At 41.9% G+C, this 20,959-nt stretch overlaps 10 protein-coding genes across 12 annotated transcripts; all 10 read left to right on the top strand.

Moving 5' to 3' along the window:
• The first annotated feature begins 120 nt into the window (after window positions 1–120).
• Window positions 121–1,184, top strand: LOC145697243 (copine-8-like). Its single transcript, XM_081774420.1, has 4 exons — window positions 121–346; window positions 460–877; window positions 932–1,001; window positions 1,063–1,184. Exons 1-4 carry the CDS (start codon window positions 206–208, stop codon window positions 1,082–1,084), a joined length of 651 nt encoding a protein of 216 aa, XP_081630546.1. The 5' UTR covers window positions 121–205; the 3' UTR covers window positions 1,085–1,184.
• LOC145697241 (copine-3-like) lies at window positions 1,169–2,505 on the top strand. Of its 2 annotated transcripts, none has more exons than XM_081774419.1 (4): window positions 1,169–1,305; window positions 1,352–1,556; window positions 1,599–1,898; window positions 2,126–2,505. In XM_081774419.1, exons 1-4 carry the CDS (start codon window positions 1,194–1,196, stop codon window positions 2,247–2,249), a joined length of 741 nt encoding a protein of 246 aa, XP_081630545.1. In that variant the 5' UTR covers window positions 1,169–1,193; the 3' UTR covers window positions 2,250–2,505. The 2 variants fall into 2 exon arrangements, with proteins under 2 accessions (XP_081630545.1, XP_081630544.1); XM_081774418.1 differs by having other exon boundaries at window positions 2,117–2,505.
• A 36-nt stretch (window positions 2,506–2,541) lies between these two features.
• LOC145699003 (kelch domain-containing protein 1-like) lies at window positions 2,542–3,895 on the top strand. The gene is made up of 7 exons (XM_081776247.1): window positions 2,542–2,802; window positions 2,845–3,015; window positions 3,064–3,197; window positions 3,244–3,328; window positions 3,380–3,492; window positions 3,531–3,711; window positions 3,754–3,895. The coding sequence occupies exons 1-6, from the start codon at window positions 2,542–2,544 to the stop codon at window positions 3,700–3,702; spliced, it is 936 nt and encodes a 311-aa protein (XP_081632373.1). The 3' UTR covers window positions 3,703–3,711; window positions 3,754–3,895.
• An 807-nt stretch (window positions 3,896–4,702) lies between these two features.
• On the top strand, window positions 4,703–6,027 carry LOC145699004 (uncharacterized). The gene is made up of 2 exons (XM_081776248.1): window positions 4,703–5,601; window positions 5,793–6,027. The coding sequence occupies exons 1-2, from the start codon at window positions 5,292–5,294 to the stop codon at window positions 5,906–5,908; spliced, it is 426 nt and encodes a 141-aa protein (XP_081632374.1). The 5' UTR covers window positions 4,703–5,291; the 3' UTR covers window positions 5,909–6,027.
• A 43-nt stretch (window positions 6,028–6,070) lies between these two features.
• Window positions 6,071–8,050, top strand: LOC145699188 (uncharacterized). The gene is made up of 4 exons (XM_081776451.1): window positions 6,071–6,324; window positions 6,428–6,656; window positions 6,702–6,812; window positions 6,991–8,050. Exons 1-4 carry the CDS (start codon window positions 6,074–6,076, stop codon window positions 7,489–7,491), a joined length of 1,092 nt encoding a protein of 363 aa, XP_081632577.1. The 5' UTR covers window positions 6,071–6,073; the 3' UTR covers window positions 7,492–8,050.
• Window positions 8,051–8,111: 61 nt separating this feature from the next.
• LOC145699187 (uncharacterized) lies at window positions 8,112–9,713 on the top strand. The gene is made up of 3 exons (XM_081776450.1): window positions 8,112–9,108; window positions 9,154–9,452; window positions 9,494–9,713. The coding sequence occupies exons 1-3, from the start codon at window positions 8,207–8,209 to the stop codon at window positions 9,538–9,540; spliced, it is 1,248 nt and encodes a 415-aa protein (XP_081632576.1). The 5' UTR covers window positions 8,112–8,206; the 3' UTR covers window positions 9,541–9,713.
• Window positions 9,714–9,753: 40 nt separating this feature from the next.
• On the top strand, window positions 9,754–10,937 carry LOC145700128 (uncharacterized). Of its 2 annotated transcripts, XM_081777384.1 has the most exons (5): window positions 9,754–9,890; window positions 9,933–10,070; window positions 10,116–10,394; window positions 10,446–10,513; window positions 10,555–10,937. In XM_081777384.1, the coding sequence occupies exons 1-5, from the start codon at window positions 9,794–9,796 to the stop codon at window positions 10,786–10,788; spliced, it is 816 nt and encodes a 271-aa protein (XP_081633510.1). In that variant the 5' UTR covers window positions 9,754–9,793; the 3' UTR covers window positions 10,789–10,937. The 2 variants fall into 2 exon arrangements, with proteins under 2 accessions (XP_081633510.1, XP_081633509.1); XM_081777383.1 differs by having other exon boundaries at window positions 10,116–10,513.
• An 84-nt stretch (window positions 10,938–11,021) lies between these two features.
• On the top strand, window positions 11,022–14,611 carry LOC145700125 (pumilio homolog 1-like). The gene is made up of 7 exons (XM_081777381.1): window positions 11,022–11,197; window positions 11,243–11,453; window positions 11,500–11,725; window positions 11,769–12,039; window positions 12,083–12,322; window positions 12,401–12,658; window positions 12,815–14,611. The coding sequence occupies exons 1-7, from the start codon at window positions 11,045–11,047 to the stop codon at window positions 13,004–13,006; spliced, it is 1,551 nt and encodes a 516-aa protein (XP_081633507.1). The 5' UTR covers window positions 11,022–11,044; the 3' UTR covers window positions 13,007–14,611.
• Window positions 14,612–14,622: 11 nt separating this feature from the next.
• LOC145700126 (COP9 signalosome complex subunit 1-like) lies at window positions 14,623–17,434 on the top strand. The gene is made up of 9 exons (XM_081777382.1): window positions 14,623–14,822; window positions 14,990–15,358; window positions 15,408–15,561; window positions 15,613–15,805; window positions 15,852–16,003; window positions 16,109–16,251; window positions 16,912–17,005; window positions 17,045–17,225; window positions 17,269–17,434. Exons 1-9 carry the CDS (start codon window positions 14,667–14,669, stop codon window positions 17,348–17,350), a joined length of 1,524 nt encoding a protein of 507 aa, XP_081633508.1. The 5' UTR covers window positions 14,623–14,666; the 3' UTR covers window positions 17,351–17,434.
• Window positions 17,435–17,456: 22 nt separating this feature from the next.
• LOC145700124 (uncharacterized) lies at window positions 17,457–20,149 on the top strand. The gene is made up of 11 exons (XM_081777380.1): window positions 17,457–17,576; window positions 17,666–17,821; window positions 18,220–18,341; window positions 18,385–18,568; window positions 18,611–18,754; window positions 18,799–18,958; window positions 19,011–19,284; window positions 19,332–19,519; window positions 19,559–19,615; window positions 19,658–19,856; window positions 19,899–20,149. Exons 1-11 carry the CDS (start codon window positions 17,463–17,465, stop codon window positions 20,014–20,016), a joined length of 1,716 nt encoding a protein of 571 aa, XP_081633506.1. The 5' UTR covers window positions 17,457–17,462; the 3' UTR covers window positions 20,017–20,149.
• The last annotated feature ends 810 nt before the right edge of the window (window positions 20,150–20,959 follow it).

Raw genomic sequence — 20,959 nt, 5'->3', positions numbered from 1 at the left:
TCTCACGATACAATTTGATAGCTTATTGCTTCTTTTGCGGTTTTCGGGGCAGATTGGCTAGACCACGTTATTTGTGATAAATCTGACATAAAAACGAGCGCTAAACCCAAACCGAGGAAATTCTAGAATAGAGCTCAGCATCGAGTGTACCGGCCTCTTCGATGCCGATGTCTTCTCCAAGAGTGATCCCTTCGTTGTTGTTTATATGCAGTCAGGATCAAACGGAAGTGGATCGAGAAGATGGAACGAAATTGGAAGAACCGAGGTGATCATGAATAATTTGAATCCGAAATTTTCAAAGAAATTTGACTTGGACTATGTCTTTGAAGTCGTGCAGGAAGGGTTTGTTTTTACGTTAATAACAAATAATACCGTTATTATAAAAAATATACGGTATATTATATACCTTTATCAAACTCTCATAAATATATCGTGAAACCCCGAAAAAAGACGCTGAAGTTCGAAGTTTACGATTTAGATGAAGCCTCCTCAAAACTTGACAAGCACGACTTTCTCGGCGAATGTCAAGTCAATCTTGGAGAATTAGTCTGTGATCCGAACGGCATCAGTATTCCTCTAAAGCAGCGCGACGGCTCCATTTTCCAGGGCCATTTAAAAGCTCGTGCAGAGGAATTGCTCAAGTCGAGAGAATTCTTCAAGCTGCGATTCGAAGCAAATGGCGTTTCGAAAGGTCTCTTTGGCTCCGGGTTCTTTTTTCAAATTGAAAGAGCAAACGAAGATGGCTCTTTTGGAGTGGTCACGAGGTCCAAGGTGTTGACGTCTGGCCCTTATGTCTGGAGTCTTCCGATAAGTGGAGAGAAGCTCTGTAATGGAGATTTATCGAGGACCTTGAGGATCGGCTTTTGGAAGTATAAGGGTAATGGAAGTCATAAAATCCAAGGAATGGATATCAAATTTCAATCCATCTTAGGCAAGACAACAACCAAATCATCAACAGACAAACAACGTTTACAAGTTTCTCCGATTCTTCAATCCGTAATGTAGATTTTAGAATAATTTTGATAAATTATGGGTTTTGGTAAATTTTGATCCAATATCAAGGCTCGTTCGAGACCGCTGCTAAGGACCTGGAACAAGGACAAACTTGGAGGATCGACAAGAAGGCGTCAATCAAACTTTTGAGGAAAGAAATAGAAACGAAGTACACTTTTGTCGATTTCTTGCAAGGCGGGATGGAGATGAATTTCGTGGTGTCTATTGATTACACCGGGTCTAATGGTGACCCGCGCGATAGTAGAAGCCTTCATTATTCAGGAGCTAATCAACCCACGCAATACCATAAAGGCAAGTCCATTTCTAGCGTAGATTCAAGAGAAAATTTCACCTTTAGCCATTGTTGGAGTGGGAGAAGTGATCAAAGATTACGATACAGACAAACTTTTCCCAGTTTTTGGATTCGGTGCGAAGATACCTCCAAATGGCGCGGTTAGCCATATGTTCCCTTGTAATTTCAACCCTGGTAATCCGTTCATGAACGGAGTCGACGGAATCTTACAGGCTTATTATGGATGTCTACCTCAAATTCAACTCTATGGGTTTGAAAAGTCCGTTTCTTCGCCATTCTAGCGCGCTTTTAGTCCGACTAACTTCGCCCCAACGATCCTGGAGGTCGCAAGAATGGCCAAGGACCCGAGCAACCTATCCAAACCTGTTCCCGACTATTTTGTACTGATGATCATCACAGACGGCGTGATAACTGACATGCAGGCGACGAAAAGAGCGATCATCGACAACTCAAATTTGCCTTTTTCGATCATCATCGTCGGAGTGGGAAATGCTGATTTCGATGGAATGGAAGAACTGGACTCGGATGATCAGCTTTTGTCGCTTGATGGTGCTACGGCGAAGAGAGATATTGTTCAGTTTGTGCCCTTCCGGTAATTGAAAATTGATGGAGAAAGCTTTCAACAGTATTCAGCTGAAAGCCTTGTCAAAAATTAACAAAACTAATGCATTGGCAATCTAGCATTCGGAAAATGGCTTTTTCGTGATTTCATGAATCCATGAAATCTAATTACCCGTATATCCGGTTTGATTAATCGCCTGAAATTCGCTCTCCAAATGAATTTTTCTCTGAACCTTTTTTACATTTTAGCGACTGCAGTGACTTCGCTGCCGACACTATCAACGCCAAAACTTCGCTCGCTATGCAAGTGCTCGCAGAAATTCCCGAACAAGTTACTTCATACATGTTCCAGAACAAGAAGGCCCCTCCGCCTTCTTATTAAAAGCTCATTTTTTATACAACAACAAACAACCGCCTTCTACCACCTTTACTGTCTTCCCTTAACACTGTAACTGTAACTTTCAATCAACCTTAAAACTAAACACTGAAAAGTATGGCGACGGAAACAAAAAAAAATTTCTAGCTTATATTTGCCTTCATGTTCCAATACCTAAAGCTACTTCACTCATATTATAATTTTGCACAATTCTTCCTCACTAACAATCGCTCCTGTTCCTTCATTTATTAATTAATGAATAATTTACACATGTTTAAAAGAATAATTAATTCAGTTAATGAATGAAAATAATGAAAGCAGAGTCTTGCCCGCAGAAATTCTTTCAGTCACGCAAGTTGGAATAAACCCAAACGCCACCGAGAGTAACTTGTCCATCAACGATAGCCACATCGCCGCGGCGACCAGGAGCCAGCTTTTCTTGTCTAGCAGCGAATACAGCAACACAGAGCTACCAAGAAGTAGATTTGAGCCGCTGCCGGTCTACGGCCATGTTGCTGTATCGGAAGGCGACTTCATTTACATCGTCAGTGGATACAGAGTAAGTTTGTTCAATCTTGCTATTTATCAAGCTCCCTTTTAGCCGATTCCGCACCATTCCAGTTGGGCCAACCAGCCAAAGCAAATCTACAGGCCTCTGCGAGATGTATGGCGACTCAACAAGATCACAAATGAATGGTTTCTCATAGCTACTTTTGGCCGGCCAGAAGTCCTCAGTTATGGTCTCTGCGGGGCTGCTGGTGCAATTGTCAATGTATATATTAATTCGTTAGGCTCTCCTTTATCTTTCCCATATTTTAAGGGTGCGTTGTATCTGATGTATGGCTTTCAAAAACGCGACCTCAATCACATCCTTAAACTGGATCTGAGAACATGGAAATGGGAAATCGTCAATCCAGAACACAAAAGTCTCCCCGCCCCGCGAAATAAGCATGGGTAAACTTTTATTATTAATTCTATCGTATTTTATACATTTAATTAGCGCTTGGTCTTATGAGGATAATATCATTATTTTCGGCGGATTTGGCCCTGTCCCGAATAAGGATGATTGTCCGCTTCATGCAAAGGTTGCAGTGTAGCTTTTTCCTTAGAACGTTTTAATCGACGCGTTTTTGTAGACGAAATACGAAGTGATAGAAGATCTGGACGATAATAGAGCTTGGAATGATGATCTCTTCATTTTTGACACCGTGGCAAAGAAACATATCCCAATCGAAGATTTTGGTCCTAGGTAGAATCTAAACTTATCTTCTATTGATGAAAATTAAGGCCTGCTCCACGAGCTGCATTCGGCTCAGCTCAAAATGAAAAGAACGCATATTTATTTGGGGTCGTTGTGCTCCTGGTCGAGCTAATGACCTTTATCATTTCGACTTGGAGCACCATGTTTGGACTCGTTTGCTCACAAATGGAGCCACTCCTGAAAATCGAAGCTGGATGACGCTAACCGGTAATTGCCTGGTTTTCCTATTGATTTTTGATGGTGTTTTAGCTGGTCGGGATTGCATGCTGTTATTCGGCGGGCTGAGCTCGCGAAAAGAGCGCAACAGTGAAATCGCGCTTTCCGACATTTGGATTTTCGACCAAAACCTCGTCACCTCATCGATTGCTTCCAGCCCCGCAACGCGCACGCTCGCTTTTCCCAATCTCTGGAAAAGAGTTAACATTGACTTCGCCCACAGAAGTTGGCAGGATTGCCCAACCGTAGGTCGATGTATTTTATTTTTTATCACTTTTGCCCTAGAACGAGAAAAAACGGATGTGGCACTCATGTAATTACAACAATTACAATGGTCATTTTATCGTCATCGGGGGCGCGATCAAACAAAGCGACGAAGATGACGAGGAAATTCTTTCGAAACACAATCTTCAGTTTCAGAGTAAGTCACAAATATCTTCTAATAGAATCGCAAATTCCGTGATCTGTTGTCCTCTTCCTTGATTTCAACCGTTTTCTTTCAGTCGAGCAACCCCGCCTCGTAGACCTCGCAGCCCATAAGGCCATCAATACTGTCTTCCTCCCCGGCAGAAGCGTTTGCCACTCGCTCCGGGAGAAATACTTCAAGCAACGCCTTAATTTCGTCTCGCAGGAGATTCACTTTCTCATGCGGTCATTTGAAAAATCGCTGGAGGAAGTCGATCGCTTTACGCCCCACCGTGAAAAAGAACTGGACGGGAAGCTGTTGACGATAAGGTCTTATCGCGACAGAACTCCGTTCCACGATGATCTGGTGATCTCGACAAACGATTTTATGACGATCTACATTCGCTTTCGGCAGCTCTCGACAACAAAGTACTCCTACGCCCTTCAAGAAGCATTAAACAAGCACCCTTACTTGATAATCTTCGAAAACTACTTCCGGAAGCTGATCACCAACGGATTAGTTGATGATCTTATCTTCCGAAGAAGTAATCGAACGATTTTCAATCACGGAATCATTTGATAAAAAAACAAAAATAAACTGTCTCACCATTCGAACATGTCCCAAGAGTTCCAAGAGTTATTCTATAGAATATGTTATATATAACATATTCATAACATATATATTATATAACATATGTTATATATTTTCGTTTCATGCATCGTTAGTGCTAAATACAGTTCATACTATTCATACAGTAACTATATTTATTCTTCTAACTGATCATTGATTTTTCTTGAAAACCAATTCATTCGTACTTAATTTTCAGTGAAATTCTCACGAGTCAAACAAATAAAACCCAGTTATCCCGATTAACTTTTTTGCTAATATTTACCGATTTGAGAAAACAAAACAAATTTGCTTGAACAAGTTCATCGTCCCATTTTTTCATCTATTTTATACTCTGATTTTGCGTTTATCCCTTTCAATTATTCTTCAAACTATTGCATGCTTGGATTCTGGCAGGAAATACCCAGATGCTCGATACAGTAGTTTAAATTCAACTCTATTAACGATGAAACAAACAAAAATACTACTCGAAATGCGCCTGTAACATTACTTCATTTGTTTAACCGTATTTACATTTGCGTATTTCACTTTCACTACCATGTACTCACCGAAAGACTTTATTAAAAAGGTGTCTGCTTTCTCGTTCAATTTCAATTCTTCGATTTCTCGATTCTTTCGATTCAGAAGAATGTCGATGCTGCACTACAGCCGCCCATTCAATGGCCAGAATGAGCTGTCTGCGATGATCGAAGAGGGAAATAACAATAATGATCCCCCTGTCCGCGATCCGGAAGAAGATCAGCTTGAAATTCGACCAACAACAGGAGCAACGCAGAAAATAAACCCAGTCACGATGCTGCGCCAAGCGTTTCGTCGAAAAGAATGGGATCTAGTTCATTTTTATCTAGGTACGCACGAATATATTGGAGTCAGCTGAATTCTGACTAGCCAAATTTTCTTTTTGAGATATCTTGTTGGTCGACGTAAAGGTATTACATTCAGTAATTTCAGAGTTTGAAAAGCGGCCAGCAAGATTTTTCTTGTATAAGTGCGATAAGAAAAACGGAGAGGGCTATAATTATGTTATCTTTTATTTCAGGAAAGGGGCTCTCACTCGACGACCTGCCCGTAAGAAAGCGAAAAACCAAACAAGCACCATTGCCAGTCATCAAATCAATCACTGTCCACCTCGAAGGCCCAGAAGTCTTTTTCTAAATATTTACTCAACTTCCAACTCAAGCCTCGCTGCTCCTTCAAAACTGCTTTTACGAGCTTCTAAAACACTTCAATTTTTCTTTTCTTCACAATTTTTTATTAAATCAATCACAATTCAATATTTCTTTAAATTTTTCATCTTATTTTTATCGATTTAGTGATGACATGACACTTTGCTCGTCGGAAGACGCCAGGGTTGTTCCAAGTGAACCCTTGGGAGATGTTTTCAAGGTCACATTTGGAAATGTAGAGGACTCGCAGGGAAATCGAGTTGCGCTTGGTGGTTGTTACTATCGGATCACGTGTAGGAGACAGATTTCCAGCAGCCAGTCGTTTGTTGTTTCCAACACCTTGAATATCAAGCCTGGGGGGTACTTTTACGCGAGGCAGGGTTACAGAATTGATGTTACAGGAAAGTTGAAAATGTGAAATTGTCTTTTCTTCAATTTTGGGATACGATAGCGGCATCCCCGTTTTGGGATTACCCACTTTACGGATTGTTCAACGCTCAAAAGCAAGGACACAATTCAAAGTTGATGGAGATCCAGACGCAAGAGACAAGGTGAAATTCTGGCTTCATTTACCACCTTTGATGCATGGCAAGAATATAGTTCGCAGCGAACCGAAGCTTGATCCAATGTTGTTGACTTGGGGGCAACCGGCAGCTAAACAGAGCCGCCAAGTGCGCCAATCCCTTTCGAAACAACCGGTGAACTTGCTTGATGTCCATGTCAATCTGGATTTCACGGTACGAGCGATTCTCATCCCTTTCTTTTTTCAATTGGATTTGTAGACAGTGAAATGCAATCCGGAGTTGTTTGGGCCTAAATGCGCAATAAGCGAACACCTACCAAGGGAACGCAAAATCACGTTATCGAACTTTGTGGTGGATTACTGTGGTCAGGCGCGGGTTTAATATCGCCACTCCAAGTTCCCTTTCCTTTCCCACTTATCATAACTAGCCATTAGAGAAAATATGTCAGGACTCCTGACTCAGGAGACATGTGCTAAATATTTTTTATAATGGTATATTTTCTACCATCGGTTATATCTTCGAATTTTCAACAGAACCCGATTTTAAGCTGGATCAAAATGAAACTCGACTACGAGTTGGTGAGCATAACGGAGAAAATTGGGTTCTTGCACCGACTGTAGTCAATTTGACGTACTCTCCTTCGGATCAAGCACATGTGAACATTTTCCAAGCAGACAGTAGGGTGACTATTACAGTCTACACGCAGCTCCGCTTCGTCCTCGAAAAACTGGAATGGTTCGGCGAGGATGAGGCTCGAGCAACAACATTAGTAGTTGGATTCATGAATTGCAAGTCGAAAGCCAAAGTTGGCAATAGATCGGTGATTCTTCGATCGGTTTCTACTGACAACAAGGCGACGCTGAAAGTGACGCTGACAGATGGCGATCACGTGGAACCGAATAAATTGACAGAAATCGAAACGACTAGAGTTCATCATTCTGAATTAATGAAAGTGCTCAATCCAATTCCGAACAAAGAGATAATCTCGCGAATAGCACCTGAAACCGCCGGCCCTTCAGTTAGAGTTGCATTTTTTCCGAGATTTTGATCAGAGCTGGCTCAAGTTATTCTATTTTCTTTCTGATCTATGATTCAAAATCCAACTCTGTTACAGTCCCTTCGGCAGTTGACATCGTCGTCACTCACCTGATTTCTGAGCCTGGAAATGTGAACTGGATACCGTCGCGAATCCGTCTTAGAGCCCAAGCTGCTGAAGAAGTTGAAATGGAAATCCGCGTTGTCCCCGTTGAAGGTCAAACCTTTCACGCGGTTTCGCGACCGAAGCGCCTCCACCTCAACTTGGACAACGCGATGAATCGACAAGTATGTCTAGAAATACTTGACGCTCAGAGCAGCTGGGTAACACATATCGCCTACATCGACCTGAATTCCCTCCAAAGCGGTTCGGGAGCGAGGGTTGTCGTCGAATGCCGCGCATCGGAGGACTTCGAGTTGTTCAACTTGAGAGCGTTAAAGATGGACTTGATTCCATCAGAAAGCACCTTTAACATTTATCAATCGGCGGAAAACTCTGTAAATTTCAGCACGATTGGTGGATCCGTCAATAGGCCGAACTTTACGATGACTTTCTCCGGTCAGCCAACTGATAAGGAATGGAGTTATATTTTTTGAGTAAGGCAGATGATCAACCTCGATTTTACGCTGATAGATAAAAATATAACTCTGATTAGGACTTATTGCCGAAGATTTCAAAGCTTCGAAAATATTTTTCTGAGGATCACGAAGCTGCCCAGGCGGAAAAGATGCGTCTCGCCAGAGTTTCGCGTTTGAAGACTTTTGACGATTCCGATTTCGCTCTTACGAAACAAGCTGCGATATTTTCAACGCTCATTGAATCAGCGACAGAGTACATCCACCTGATCGGCATTGCTGGAGAGCGCGTCCCCTGTAAACTGCCATTTCACAATCAACAGAACAAAGAACTCACCTTGATGCTCGATACTCTACCACAGGAGTTTTCAATGCGCCCTTCTCGCTATGTTTCTCGCTCAAGTACTGGAATCTATTCAATTTGCTTGCCGCCAATGATCGAGGCCGAGATTCTTTTCGACTTCTTCCCGATTAATCCGCAGCCGCAGATTAACGTCACATTAGACCTTCGGACCAGTTGTGGCTCTGTCTATCATCGATTCTTTCTCCGTGGATTTGTGCTCCCTCCGCGTCAGTATTCGACGATAAACCTAGTCGAAGCCGAGAATTCCATTCTGAAGAAAAACATTCCCCTCCCAATTGCTCTTTCCTCCTCTACGACTTTCCACAATTACTTCTTTTATAAAATCTCTGGCGAGCCACTCATCGGCCATCGTTTTCAAAAACTATCGGCGAACGAGATAGAATTCGCGATGAAAACTCCAAATGCCCCGGACGAAATTATCGGCTGGCTCCATTTTCATGAAGGTCATCGATGGCGCCACTCGATAAAAATGACTATTCAAGCTGCTGTCTCGCTTGGATCCCAAACCCTGGATCAGGGAACGTTCAAATACATGTCCGTTCCTTTCCAGATCCCCATCAGTGGCAGGCCTACCTTTCACTATTCGCATGCAATTAGGAATATGAACATTCGATATTGCGATGAAGCGCTTCCGATTGTCCAGGACTATCCTAAATTCGGCGTTTATGCTCACTGTCCTGGAAACTTCAGGTCGATTAAAATTGCCTTTAGAAGGCTCTTTACATATTTTTATAGGAGAATGCTTAGAATAACGAATTCTGGAAGCGTGATGCAAAATTACATATTCCACCTCGACGTCCAGCCGCCGAAAATCTCAAAAGAAATGGAGCTCTATCTAAAAGGCTCGAAAAACGTACGAAAGAGAGTAGCCCTACACAATCCTTACAATCAACCAAAGACGTTCAAAATCTCCTCTTCGTGTGCTAAAAACGCAATCGTCACTCGACCAGATATTCAACTCGGCGCCGACGAGAATGGAAAGATCGAATTGATACTTTCCGGCGTAACTGGGAAATATTACATTTTTATAAATGGTAATTTTCCCCCTTCTTCCTAAAATGAGCAATATTTTTAGATGAAAATAACCTCGCTGAAGACGCTTTTGCCATATCCGTGTTTTAAAAATTCAAAAAATTCTGCCCTTCTCTGAAAAGTTCCGTTTTCCTTCCAATCAAAATTTTCAACTTTCAAAACCCACCTCAAATTATTTTTTTTATTTTATTTTTATACTGACCTACTGCACTTCTTGATACTGATCTATTTTTCTATTCCTCACAAACTTTTATTTTTTTTAATTGGTGAAAAGAAAATTTCTTGTTTTTATGATGGATTCATGAATTCAGAAAGCTCAAAAAGTGTCGGATAAGTGAGTCAGATGCAGTCTTCCGTGTCGGCGACACATCCTTCTTGGAGTGCCGTCGGAAACGACGGCAACGAGCAGGGGAGTCCTGATGCGTTCACCCAGGGCACAGGTACAAAAATTATAAAAAATTGTTTTTTTATTGCGATTCTAGGGCTTCAGTCGACGGCGTCAATGCCCACAGGAGTGGCAACGACGACAACGAATCCCGATTTGATCGTTCCGTCAATTTCAATCGATGGACTCGCCAAGGGAATGCAGAATATAAGTATGGATCGGGAAGTTAGTGAAGGTAAGACTTCAATAATAAGAAACCCCAAGCCTAATGATTACCAAGGAATTTGGTCGGCCAACGATGGAACGATGCCTTCAAGTCAATTTGACTCATCTGGTGGCCGATTTGAGCAGCCCGTTCCTTCTCCAGGCAACTGGCCCCCGCCGCAGCAGATGCCCCAAAGTCTCGGGGCTCAAACGGGGCAGATTCCCTCCACGGCCTGGGCGAACGAGCACAATCCGAACAACAGCGGCGATGCCGTCAACAAGACATGGGCTCTGAATGGGATGGATAAAGCGGACTTATGGGCGGATGGAGGACTTAAGCCACCTGAAGCGCCAGGTCTCGTGAAAGACCCCAATATTGGAGTTCAGCTCCCTAATCCCCTTGTAGGCCAGAATCCTGGTGCTCCACCAATGCTTCAAGATTACCAACAAATTCAGCAGCTACAGCTTTTACAGGTGCTTAAAGTCCAGTTTTTCTATCTTTACATCTGTCTAAGCTTCAAACAGCAGCGCTTTCCCAGCAAAACAACATGCTAAACATGTCTTTGTACAATCAGCAATTTCCCCCATCGTCTATGGGCCCCTCAATGCCTGGCATGCCAAATCCAATGACAGGTTTTTTTTTATATTGCACAAAGCTTGGGAGTCTAATAACTCCGAATAGGGATATCGTAGAATGCCCCAAAAATGCTCAAAATGTAGCTCATGGTCTGACCTATTGTTTGAAGTAATATGGGAAATTTTCGATCACGTGATCTATGAAAAATTACGTCATCGACGCCGAACTCGCCGATTTTTCCAATATCGGCTCAATTTTGGGAGTCTAATAACTCCGAACATAGATATCGTGGAGGTTCCCCAAATGGCGCAAAATGTAGCTAGGGTTCCAAACTATTGTTTGAATGAGTTTCAAAGTCATGTGACTTGCTCATCCCTTTTCTAGAGAGACCCGAAAATTGCTTGTGCAATATAAAAAAAAACCTGTCAATGCAGTCCGTGCCCGGTTTCAATCAAACCAACCTCGGTGCTCTCTCAAATCCGCTGAATCTCGCTTCGCAGTTGCAAAATCAACAAAGTCTCTACGGCCTGAATCAGAATCTGAATGCTCCTCAAATCGACCCCCGACTTCGGCTCATTCCCGTATGTATCTCATTGAGCCTAATAGCTTTTGAAACAAAAATCTAGTCGCAGAACTCATTAGGCACGGGAAATATTCTGAGCCCATGGTTGACACCCGGCTTTGGCTTGGGGAACGAAGGTAATCCGACGTCGCCGAATTTGCAGTCGCCGCATCACGTACCGAGGAGGGATTCTGATCCAAGAATGGGACAGTATAATTTGCACATGCGATCGAACTCTGGGGTCATGTACAATGGAATCACAAGCCCTGGGCCAGGTAAGCCATACAGAATGAAAATAACTTCTGTCTACATTTCTTTTAGATCTTGTTACTCCACCGCCACCAATTGGCGTGAATACCTTCGGCCTGGGTTTGGCACATGGCGATTCTGGCCGATACAGCTCGAATTCCCTCGGCTTCCCAGCTACCCGATCTATGGGCTCTTTCGATGGACTTTCTGGTAGATCAAGGCTTTTGGAAGATTTCCGAAACAACCGACTTACCAATCCGCAGCTGCGCGACTTGCTCAACCATATGGTCGAATTTAGGTGAGAAAAACCCTATCACCGTCCCATAATCTTTTCTTTTCAGCCAAGACCAGCATGGATCTCGCTTTATTCAACAAAAACTCGAGCGTTGCAATCCGTCCGACAGGCAATTAGTCTTCAACGAAATCATTTCCCACTCGTACCAGTTGATCATTGACGTTTTTGGAAATTACGTGATCCAGAAGTTCCTGGAATTCGGCACCGCCGAGCAAAAGCAACAAATTGTCGATAATATCAAGGGAAAAGTTCTGCAGTTATCGCTTCAGATGTACGGATGCAGAGTGATTCAGAAAGCGCTAGAATCTCTCAACCAGGTAAAGAAAACAAGCTAAATACGGTCGAAAACGCTTGTCTTAGGAACAACAAATGATCATCGTAAACGAGTTGCAAAACTCGATACTGCGCTGTGTCAAGGACCAAAATGGAAATCACGTGATTCAAAAAGTAATTGAATGTCTTCCTGCTGACAACTTAGAGTTTATCATCTCTGCTTTCAATGGCCAAGTGGTTGGTCTTTCTACGCATGCTTATGGCTGCAGAGTTGTGCAGAGAATACTCGAGCATTGTACGGAGGAACAGTACAAGCCCATTATGGAGGTAAGTGTCATATTTTGGGATTCCGCAGAGGGATCTCTTGTACATTTTTGATGAAGAAAATAATGAAAAACATTTCAGGAAATCCACAAAAACCACGAAATGTTGATCCAAGATCAGTACGGAAACTATGTGATCCAGCACATCCTGAACCGCGGCAAAATGGAAGACAGGCAGATGATCCTGCGCGCCGTCATGGGCCGCATCGTCACCCTTTCTCAGCACAAGTTCGCTTCAAATGTCATTGAGAAATGTGTGACCACGTCGAATAGAACTGAACGAGCAGCGTTGATCGAAGAGGTCTGTCAGAATCCTGACAGTCTCTTTATCATGATGAAGGTATGAAAATAAGATAACATATTGAAATGAATATACAAAAATAACAAAACAGGTGGGCTTGTTGCCAACGAGTTAACAGAGTCGTAGTAGAAAGCGCCCGCGAAGTTGCCCTCAGGCGCTAAATTTCACACTGTTGTAGCTCACTTGCCAATTTAGGATCAATTCGCGAATTACGTCGTCCAGAAAATGCTGGACATGGGCGATGCCGCCCAGCGCCAGAAAATGGTGCAAAAGATGAAGCCCCATGTGTCCAATTTGAAGAGGTTCACGTACGGCAAGCACATCCTGTCGAAGCTCGAGAAAATTATTCTACACTCGCAGAACGGCGAGATCCGTCCCACTTCGTGAACTTTTGAAAGTTATCTCTCTTTCCAAAAAACTAGCTCCGAAATAGTTGACCCTGCACATATCCTCAGCGCCCGGCCCGTTTTGGAATTATTATAATAATCATCTTAGTAATTATAATATTCGAAAAAATTGTAGATTCGTTTCTTGTAAATTATATATTTATCTCCTCCTCCCTCCTCTTCTAGAGCTGATCTCTGATCCCCTTTTGAACCTCCTCAAAATATACTGTCCGTAGATGTTTTTAATCATTCATTTATATTCTTTATTTCGTTGTTTTTTTAACATCCTTGATTAACAGTAGTATCTATTAAAATTGGTGTTTTGAACAATTAAAAACTCTACTCTTCTTGAATTAGAAGCACCTTCGCTTCTCTTCCACAAACGAAAAACTGACTTTTCTTATCATCATCATTATCATGATCCTCTCTCATTTATCATTATTCTTTGCAAATAACATTTTTATTGATAGATAATATCTACGAATCAAAGTAAAAAGTAACCAACTTCTCTGCAATTTTCCGTGTTCAATACTATCTGAATCTAAATCTTACTGACTTGCTGATTGTGATTCCATTGTCGTGGAATTGCCTTCAAAATTGTATCTTTTGCTGTCGTTATGTAAGCATGTAAAATGTAAACATGTATAAATGGACAAATGCAGCCTCTGGCAAGATTATTTTTCTTTATCATTTATTATATCAATATAGCTCGCCCCTCTCCTATTTATGTACTCGATTGTACTCTTATTTTTTCGTCCTGCTCATTCATACTGTATTCACAATTGTAGCTAGTAGAAAAAAGTATGAAAATGGAAACAAAGTTTGGGACCAAATTTCCCAATTCGAAGCCACAAACAGGCCTGTTTTAGTTTCAAAAACCGTATTTATCTTAGATAAAATAGAAAACAACCTCGAAAATGACTGACCTCCTCCCTAAGCTGGCCTGAGTTTAAGTTTTCGAGAGCCTGTATGAGTACGTATCTCTTCCCCTAAAAAAACTTATTATTATCATGTACATCTGTTTGAGCTTATTCGAAAGTAGGCGTTATTCTTCCTTATAAAATGCTTTTGAAGCTGTGGAAATAAAATTGTAAAGAACCACCCTTTTGTAAAAACAAAGAACCCTCCCGTTTGAAAACTTTAAGCATTACTGCCGCCATTGGAAATAAAATAAAACTAAAGAAACATGAAAAATGCTAGCCCTTTTTTTCTTTGCAACTCTCGTCCCTGAACAATTTTATCAATTTTAGATCCACTATCAATATTGCTTTTTCTTTATGAATATATTTATTTATATTTTTTCTCAGGCAGTACATACATGCTTTTTACTAAAATTGATTTTTAAAACTTAAAAAAATATAGATGAGGACAAAAGCTTTTTTTTTTAATAAAATTTCTCCTGAAAGCAGAAAATTTAATTTATGAAAATTATTTACTAGTACAGTTGTTCGTAGGACTCGAAATTGAGCTGTCTCGCTGTTCGCTTATTTATACCAACCTTTTATTGATCTTTTATATCTTTTACTCTTTCTATTCGATTTTCTCTCTTTCTCTTTTTTCCTTCTGATTTACGTTATACTCATTACGATTAAGACATATTCTGTCAAAAAAAAATCTCTTTCAAAATAAAAAACTTCAGAAAAAGTCATTAAATTGTAAAAATGGGCGATATGGAAGTCCTACCAGATCTGATGCCTCAGGAACCACTAAGATCTGTTCGATTTAGTGAAAGCAATACGGTGATTCCCACGCCGCTAGAATCAAATTCTTCTTCTGAAACTGTAGGATCAGGGGCAACTTCAGAATCAACAGAAATGGTACGATATTTTACTGATTCTTTAACTTATCTACGGGTTTTTTCTTTATTTTCACCAATCAAAATGATCGAAATTGCAGTAGAACCAATCAAAAAACCATATTTTAATTACACAAAATCTCGTCTACAATAAGTCTGAACTAACAGTATGCTAATTGATCAAATTAGGAGCAGGAGGGAATGGAGTCAGACTCTGAGGAGGATGTAACTCAATTTTTGATCACTGGCGCGTCCACAATTGACATTGATGCGTACCCGTCCATCTACCGTGGCACTATACTTTTGCGCCGCCTGAAATTCATCATCGATCACTCGGCAGAATCAGTTTACGAAACAACCCAAGTCGCCTTGAAAACGGTCAAGTCGACCTACAACGTCGAAATGTACAGACAGCTCCACGCGATTCTGCGAAAGAGATTTCCAGAGCGCGATCATGGCTTTAGCGAAGGCTGGATTGCTACTGTAACGAGTCAAGTCGCGACGATCACGGACCGACTGGAGAATGATATTAAACAATATAAAAATAGCGCTATCAAGGTACGAAATTGCCTGAAATAAAATAAAAACGAGCGCATTAATTTTCAAGGAATCGATAAAACGAGGCTACGAAGAACTCGCTGAACATAAAATTAAAGCAGGCGATTTGACCGGCGCGCTGAAATGTTATTACCAATCGAGGGACTACTGTCTCCAGCCGACGCACATTCGCAACATGTGTCTCAACGTCATCACTACATCTGGTAAGACTTGAATTTACATATTTCTTTCAACTTTTACCTGTCTTTATTTAGTTTTGTTGGGAAACTACGCCCATGTCGCGAGCTATTCTGAAAAACTCAAGTCGCAAAAAGCAAAAGAATGCCAGGACACAGCGGCAAAGGGAAAAATGATCGTCGCGAATGCTCTCGGAGAGCTTCAGCGAAAGAATTACCTCGCAGCGAGTAATCAGTTTTTGTTGGTCGACTTTGAGTCCTTCCACTATCCGTAAGTCTTAAGAAAATCGCTCTCAAGAAAGAAATTGTTCTTCTAGGGAATTGATTTCGCCAAAAGACCTCGGAATGTATGGTGCGTTGTTGAATCTTGCTTTGAAGACAAGAAAAGAGCTCAAAGAAACTGTGATCAACGGAGCTTCTTTCAAACTTTTCCTCGAACTCGAGCCTAACATGCGTGAAGCAATTATCGGTAAGAAGACTTTCCTCGACGCACTCAGTCGTAAAAGGAACATTTTAAAATCGTCAATATCTTTATTAAAAAGATACTACTGTTACTTGAAAATTGTATTTATAGCCTTTGTCGAGTCCAAATACTCCGATGCGCTCAAGTATCTCGAGTTACAGCGCAACATTTTGAGGCTCGATTACTTTATGTCGCCACACGTGGAATATCTCTACAGCGAGATTCGAACGAAATGCTTGATTCACTATTTAAAGGTAACGATTTTATTCTAACTTTAGGTCAAGCTAAATTTTCCTGGCAGTAATTGTTTCATTTTATAAATTTGAAACTAATCCTATACATTTTATTTATATATCCTTCCTTACAGCCGGACCAAACCAATCGTAGTTACTCTTTGACACTGTTTTTTTTATGTTTCCGACGCCATTTTCGACCCTCCATAAAAAAGGGATGAGTATATCTTGAGATTATCTTAACCCCCCTACGCCACAGAATAGAGCTTTAGCTCTCATTTGAGCCCCTTGGAGACGCTGTACGATGATTGTACTCCGAGAACATAGACTCCCAATATGAGGTTAAAATTGGCGAAATCGGGTATATTCGGGTTGATGACGTCATTTGTCAAAGATCACGTGACATTGACATTTGCTCAGTGTCCCTACGCCACAGATCAGACCCTTAGCTACATTTTGGTACCCTGGGGGACTCTCTGCGACTTCTCTGGTCGGAGAACATAGACTCCCCAGTTGTCGGAAACATAAAAAAAACAGTGTCTTTGGTCAGTGAAATCTTTCAAATTTCAATTAATTGATATCCAAGATCAAAGATTGTTTGCTATTTCCGGTCTTATTAAGTTTCTTTTTTAAAATAAAAAGTTATGTTTCTAATATGCCAAATTTGAAGTTGACTTTTAGCCCTATCAAAGCGCGATCATCTCAAAAATGTCGAACTTTTTCGACTGCGACGAAGATGTTTTGATCGATGAAGTGATACAACTGATTATGTCTGGTAAAAATCCTTTTTTGATTAATACTTATTTGCATTTAGGGCGAATCGAAGCGAGAGTAGACTATGCCGGGGGATTAATAATTCAAGAACCACGAGATATGAAGGAATCTGCCCTCAAAAGTACGATAGAGGCACAGGATGAGTTTATAAATGCAAGCAGACATATTATTTTACGAAGCAAAGTGGCTAAATCTTGCCTGGCGCCGTTCTTTATCCAAAAGTAATAGAAATTCAATCCATTTATAATATTTTGACTAATCTAGGACGCAATTACATAGCCGGGGAGTTGATCAATCAGGAGGGAGGATAAAGAAGCCAGCTCTATACAAGAATCCAGCCAAATAAGTTCAAACGTTTTTACTGCTTCACTAGAAACTGCCACAGATTTGTTTCCATCGCTATTTCTTCAGATCTCGATCTTTGAGGATCCTTCTGTTTTATAATCATTTTTTTTCAGATGCCGCGCCTTGGCGGCAAAGTAAGGAAAAAACAACAGATAGATTTCGATGAAGACCAGTGGTCATGCACAGTTTGCACGTACCAGAATAAAGTTGGAGCGTACAAATGCCAGGTGAGAATATAACCGTGAGATACTTTTGTGTAATTTTGAAGACATAGAAGAGAACTGAACTTTCGGTTTTTTAATTAGGAATTATTAAGATCTGCGAGGCACCGCGAGGATCATCAACACGCAAAGGCGGCCGCATAGCCGAGCAAATCATCCAGAAGCAACAGCAGACACAGCTTTTTGCTCAGTACGGTGATGGCTCGACATCCACCATAGAGGCAGGGTTGAAACCCAGAGGTGGGATGGAGGTAACAGCGCGCTTCACCAACACATCACACATTTACATTTACACGCTACTACTTCTTGATTGATATTAGTGTTAGATTAGCCAGTAGTGTTACTGACCATTTATTTTGATCACCAGCCTGATTTTGCCTTTCGATTTTTTCTTTGTTGATTTTACGAACGAAAAATGAGTTTGGTGTACGTTGCATGTTACTGATTATCCCATACCTCCACATGCATGAAAAAATATGTTTTGTCGATCATTATTTTATCTCACAAAGTAACATGTTACTGTGGGTTATCCAAATTAGGATCATCCTTCTAGATAACCTACAGTACAAAAATTTAACTAATTTTTTCTGGAAAGAAAAAGAAAATTGTTTTGATTATTTTGAATATCCGGGTTAAATCCGTCAATAAGGAGGTACGACGCAAAAGCATGGTGGACAGTAATGGTGCCAGTGGCTCACATGTCAATGGAAATTTATCTGAAGATGATGACGAATCGATATCGGAACAGTCCTCGATTGCTAGTGATACAAGGTGAGTCTTCCATTCGATTTCGACGGATTCATCTAACTATCAGGCCTGCGAGTAGGCTTTCTGGTAGAAGACAGTACTCAAGAAAACCATCTGAAAGCGAGGAATCCGTCGAAGTAGAATCTAAATCGAGAGGGCCGAAAAGAAAGCCGAAAAATGAAAAGCGAAAACGCGGGCGAAAGAAAAAGGAGGAAGAATCCTCCGAAGAAGAGCAGATTGTCAGGAAAACTGTGAGTTATTATCTCCTCAAGCCATTATTGTGATATTTTTAGCCCGCAAAGAGGCCTAGAGGAAGACCTAGGCAAGAGTCGTCCGAAAGTGAAGGAGATATTCCCGAAAGTCCGAATACTTCTAGTTCGCAGCCAGCGAAAAAACGATCTAAAACGCCAAAACGACAAGAAAATGCGATGCAAAAAGTACGTCCTCCTTTATTCCACGTCTGTAGTCATAAAAAATTAAGATGTTGGCGCGAAAAATTCATTCAAAATTGGCTCTTCTCGGGAAGCACGAAAACATCGACAGATCTTCCGGCGTTGATTTTACTGTAACTTACGGCGGCACGTCATTTGTAGTGACTGAATATAAAACAAAAGTGCCTAGTCCTGAAAGTGCAGAAAAAGGTTTTGAATAAACTCTCAAACTCTGTGCAAGTTGATTAAAATATCCTCTTAGTCACTGTCAAAACTGAAAATGGAGAAAGCGAAAATATAGCTCATGAAAACTCGTCGAAATCGAGTGAGAATTCGAACGGTGTAGCGTCGCAAAAAGATGTTAAAAGTGAAAGAGGAGAAGACGAGCCCGGCCCGTCCAGATCCTCTGACCAACAGGCCAATCTTGAGGACGAGGCAGCTCCGGCTGAAGTAGATGCAAAGCAAATCGCCTCTGTCAACGCTAAAATTCAAAAATTAAGTTCAAAATTACACCAGAAGCAAAATAAACCGCCAAGGTACCCGTAGCTCTTTTTCTCTTCCTTGATTTAATCGGTTCTTCTAGCCTTGAAGAAAAGTTCAAAAACGCATTCAAGAACACTGATCCAAAGAATCCACCAAAAATTTCCACTGAAATGTCAAAACAACTAGAAACGACTAAAGAAGTCAAGGAGCATTTGCAAAGAAGCAAACAAAAATCAGAGCTCGAAACAAAGAGCGAGTCCGATCCTGCTAAAGATATATCACAAAAAGGTAACGAGTCCGTTCGTTTCTTAATAAAAATTTTTTTAGAAAATCTACAAACTGCAAAACCACAACCAAAACCAGATAATTCCACGAATGGCAATGGTAAAATCCAATATTGAACATTTTATCAATTTCCCTTTTCAGTCACAGTGCCTGTCTCGCCCCCGACTCCGAAAAAGGTTCCTCCTCAAATGATTCCAACTTCTTCTCCTTCGCAATCGCCCGTTCAAATTGCCCGTCAACCTCCACTGACATCTCCAATAAAACCACCTCATCCACGTTACGTAACTCCAAATCTAACCAGCCAGCCTGGCTCGTCGCCTTCCCCAGGATGTCCAGCCAGGTTCGATCTCCCTTTCTTTTTTCCATAACCACCTCATTTCAGAACATTTCACAGCCTTCAGTTACACACCCAAGTCACACTAGCCATCACGCTCCACCCACAAGTAGTCAACAACCACAGCCACCGAAAACACAACAGCCAATTCGCGGGATTCCACTAGGAAAGCCTATTGAAATTAAAAAAGGCGGAAATCGTCCACCACCAGCATCGCCTACCCTCAGTCGTCCGATCGTCAACCAGTCGGGGACGAACACCTCACCGGGTCATCTAGCAAGGCCAATTATGGGAACAGGCCCACGACCCGTTGGAATGCAAAATCAAATGGTGCGACCGGGGATGCCACAAGGGGGACCTCGTCCAATGAGGCCGAGTTTCAACCCTGCCGGCCGACCGGGTCTCTCTCAAGGATCATCGAATTCACCAAGACACCAACATCCGCATGCGCCGATGAGAGGAGCGGGTCCAATGAGACCTGACATGAAGAGAGGTCCACGACCAGTTCAGCCAGGGCAGCGTATGCAAATGCGTCCCCAGAGACCGCACTTTTCCGGCGCTGCGCCTGGTCCATCAAGCAGACCAAGCATGCCTCCTCAATCGAGGCCAGGAATGCAAGGGCCTGGAGTCAGACCAGGACGACCCGAAGGGGCAGTAGCTCCTATCCGCGCGGTGCAGAGTCCTTCGCCCCGAACTCCTTTGAATCCACAAGCCAGGCCGCAAGGTCTCAAGCCGATCCGTGGGCTACCGATTGGCGCCTCTGTCAAAATTAAAACTAACGTCAAAGTTCCAAACAAACAAGCGGCTCCACCGGTGGCTCCTGTGAAACCGGATCCGCCATCGCAGAAGACATCCGATTCATCTGAAAATGCTCTTCAGCAGTACGAAGTTGCAAAAGCTCCCGAATCACAGAACTCAGCTGCCAACAATCAACCCACTGAAACAGAGCCAGAGCCGTCAAAGACAAGCATACCCGCCAAAAGCGAGACTAAAACGGAAGAATCCGCACCACCAGAAACTCCTCCCCCGGCGAAAGAGTAACTCCTAATTACGAAAAACTAACTCTCATGTTTCCCTTTCAGATTGCCAAAACCGCCTCCACCTGAGAA

The sequence above is a fragment of the Oikopleura dioica genome, chromosome 2 (genome assembly GCF_907165135.1).
Source record: "Oikopleura dioica chromosome 2, OKI2018_I68_1.0, whole genome shotgun sequence".
Taxonomy (NCBI): Eukaryota; Metazoa; Chordata; class Appendicularia; order Copelata; family Oikopleuridae; genus Oikopleura; species Oikopleura dioica.
This window is presented reverse-complemented; position numbering and strand designations above follow the sequence as displayed.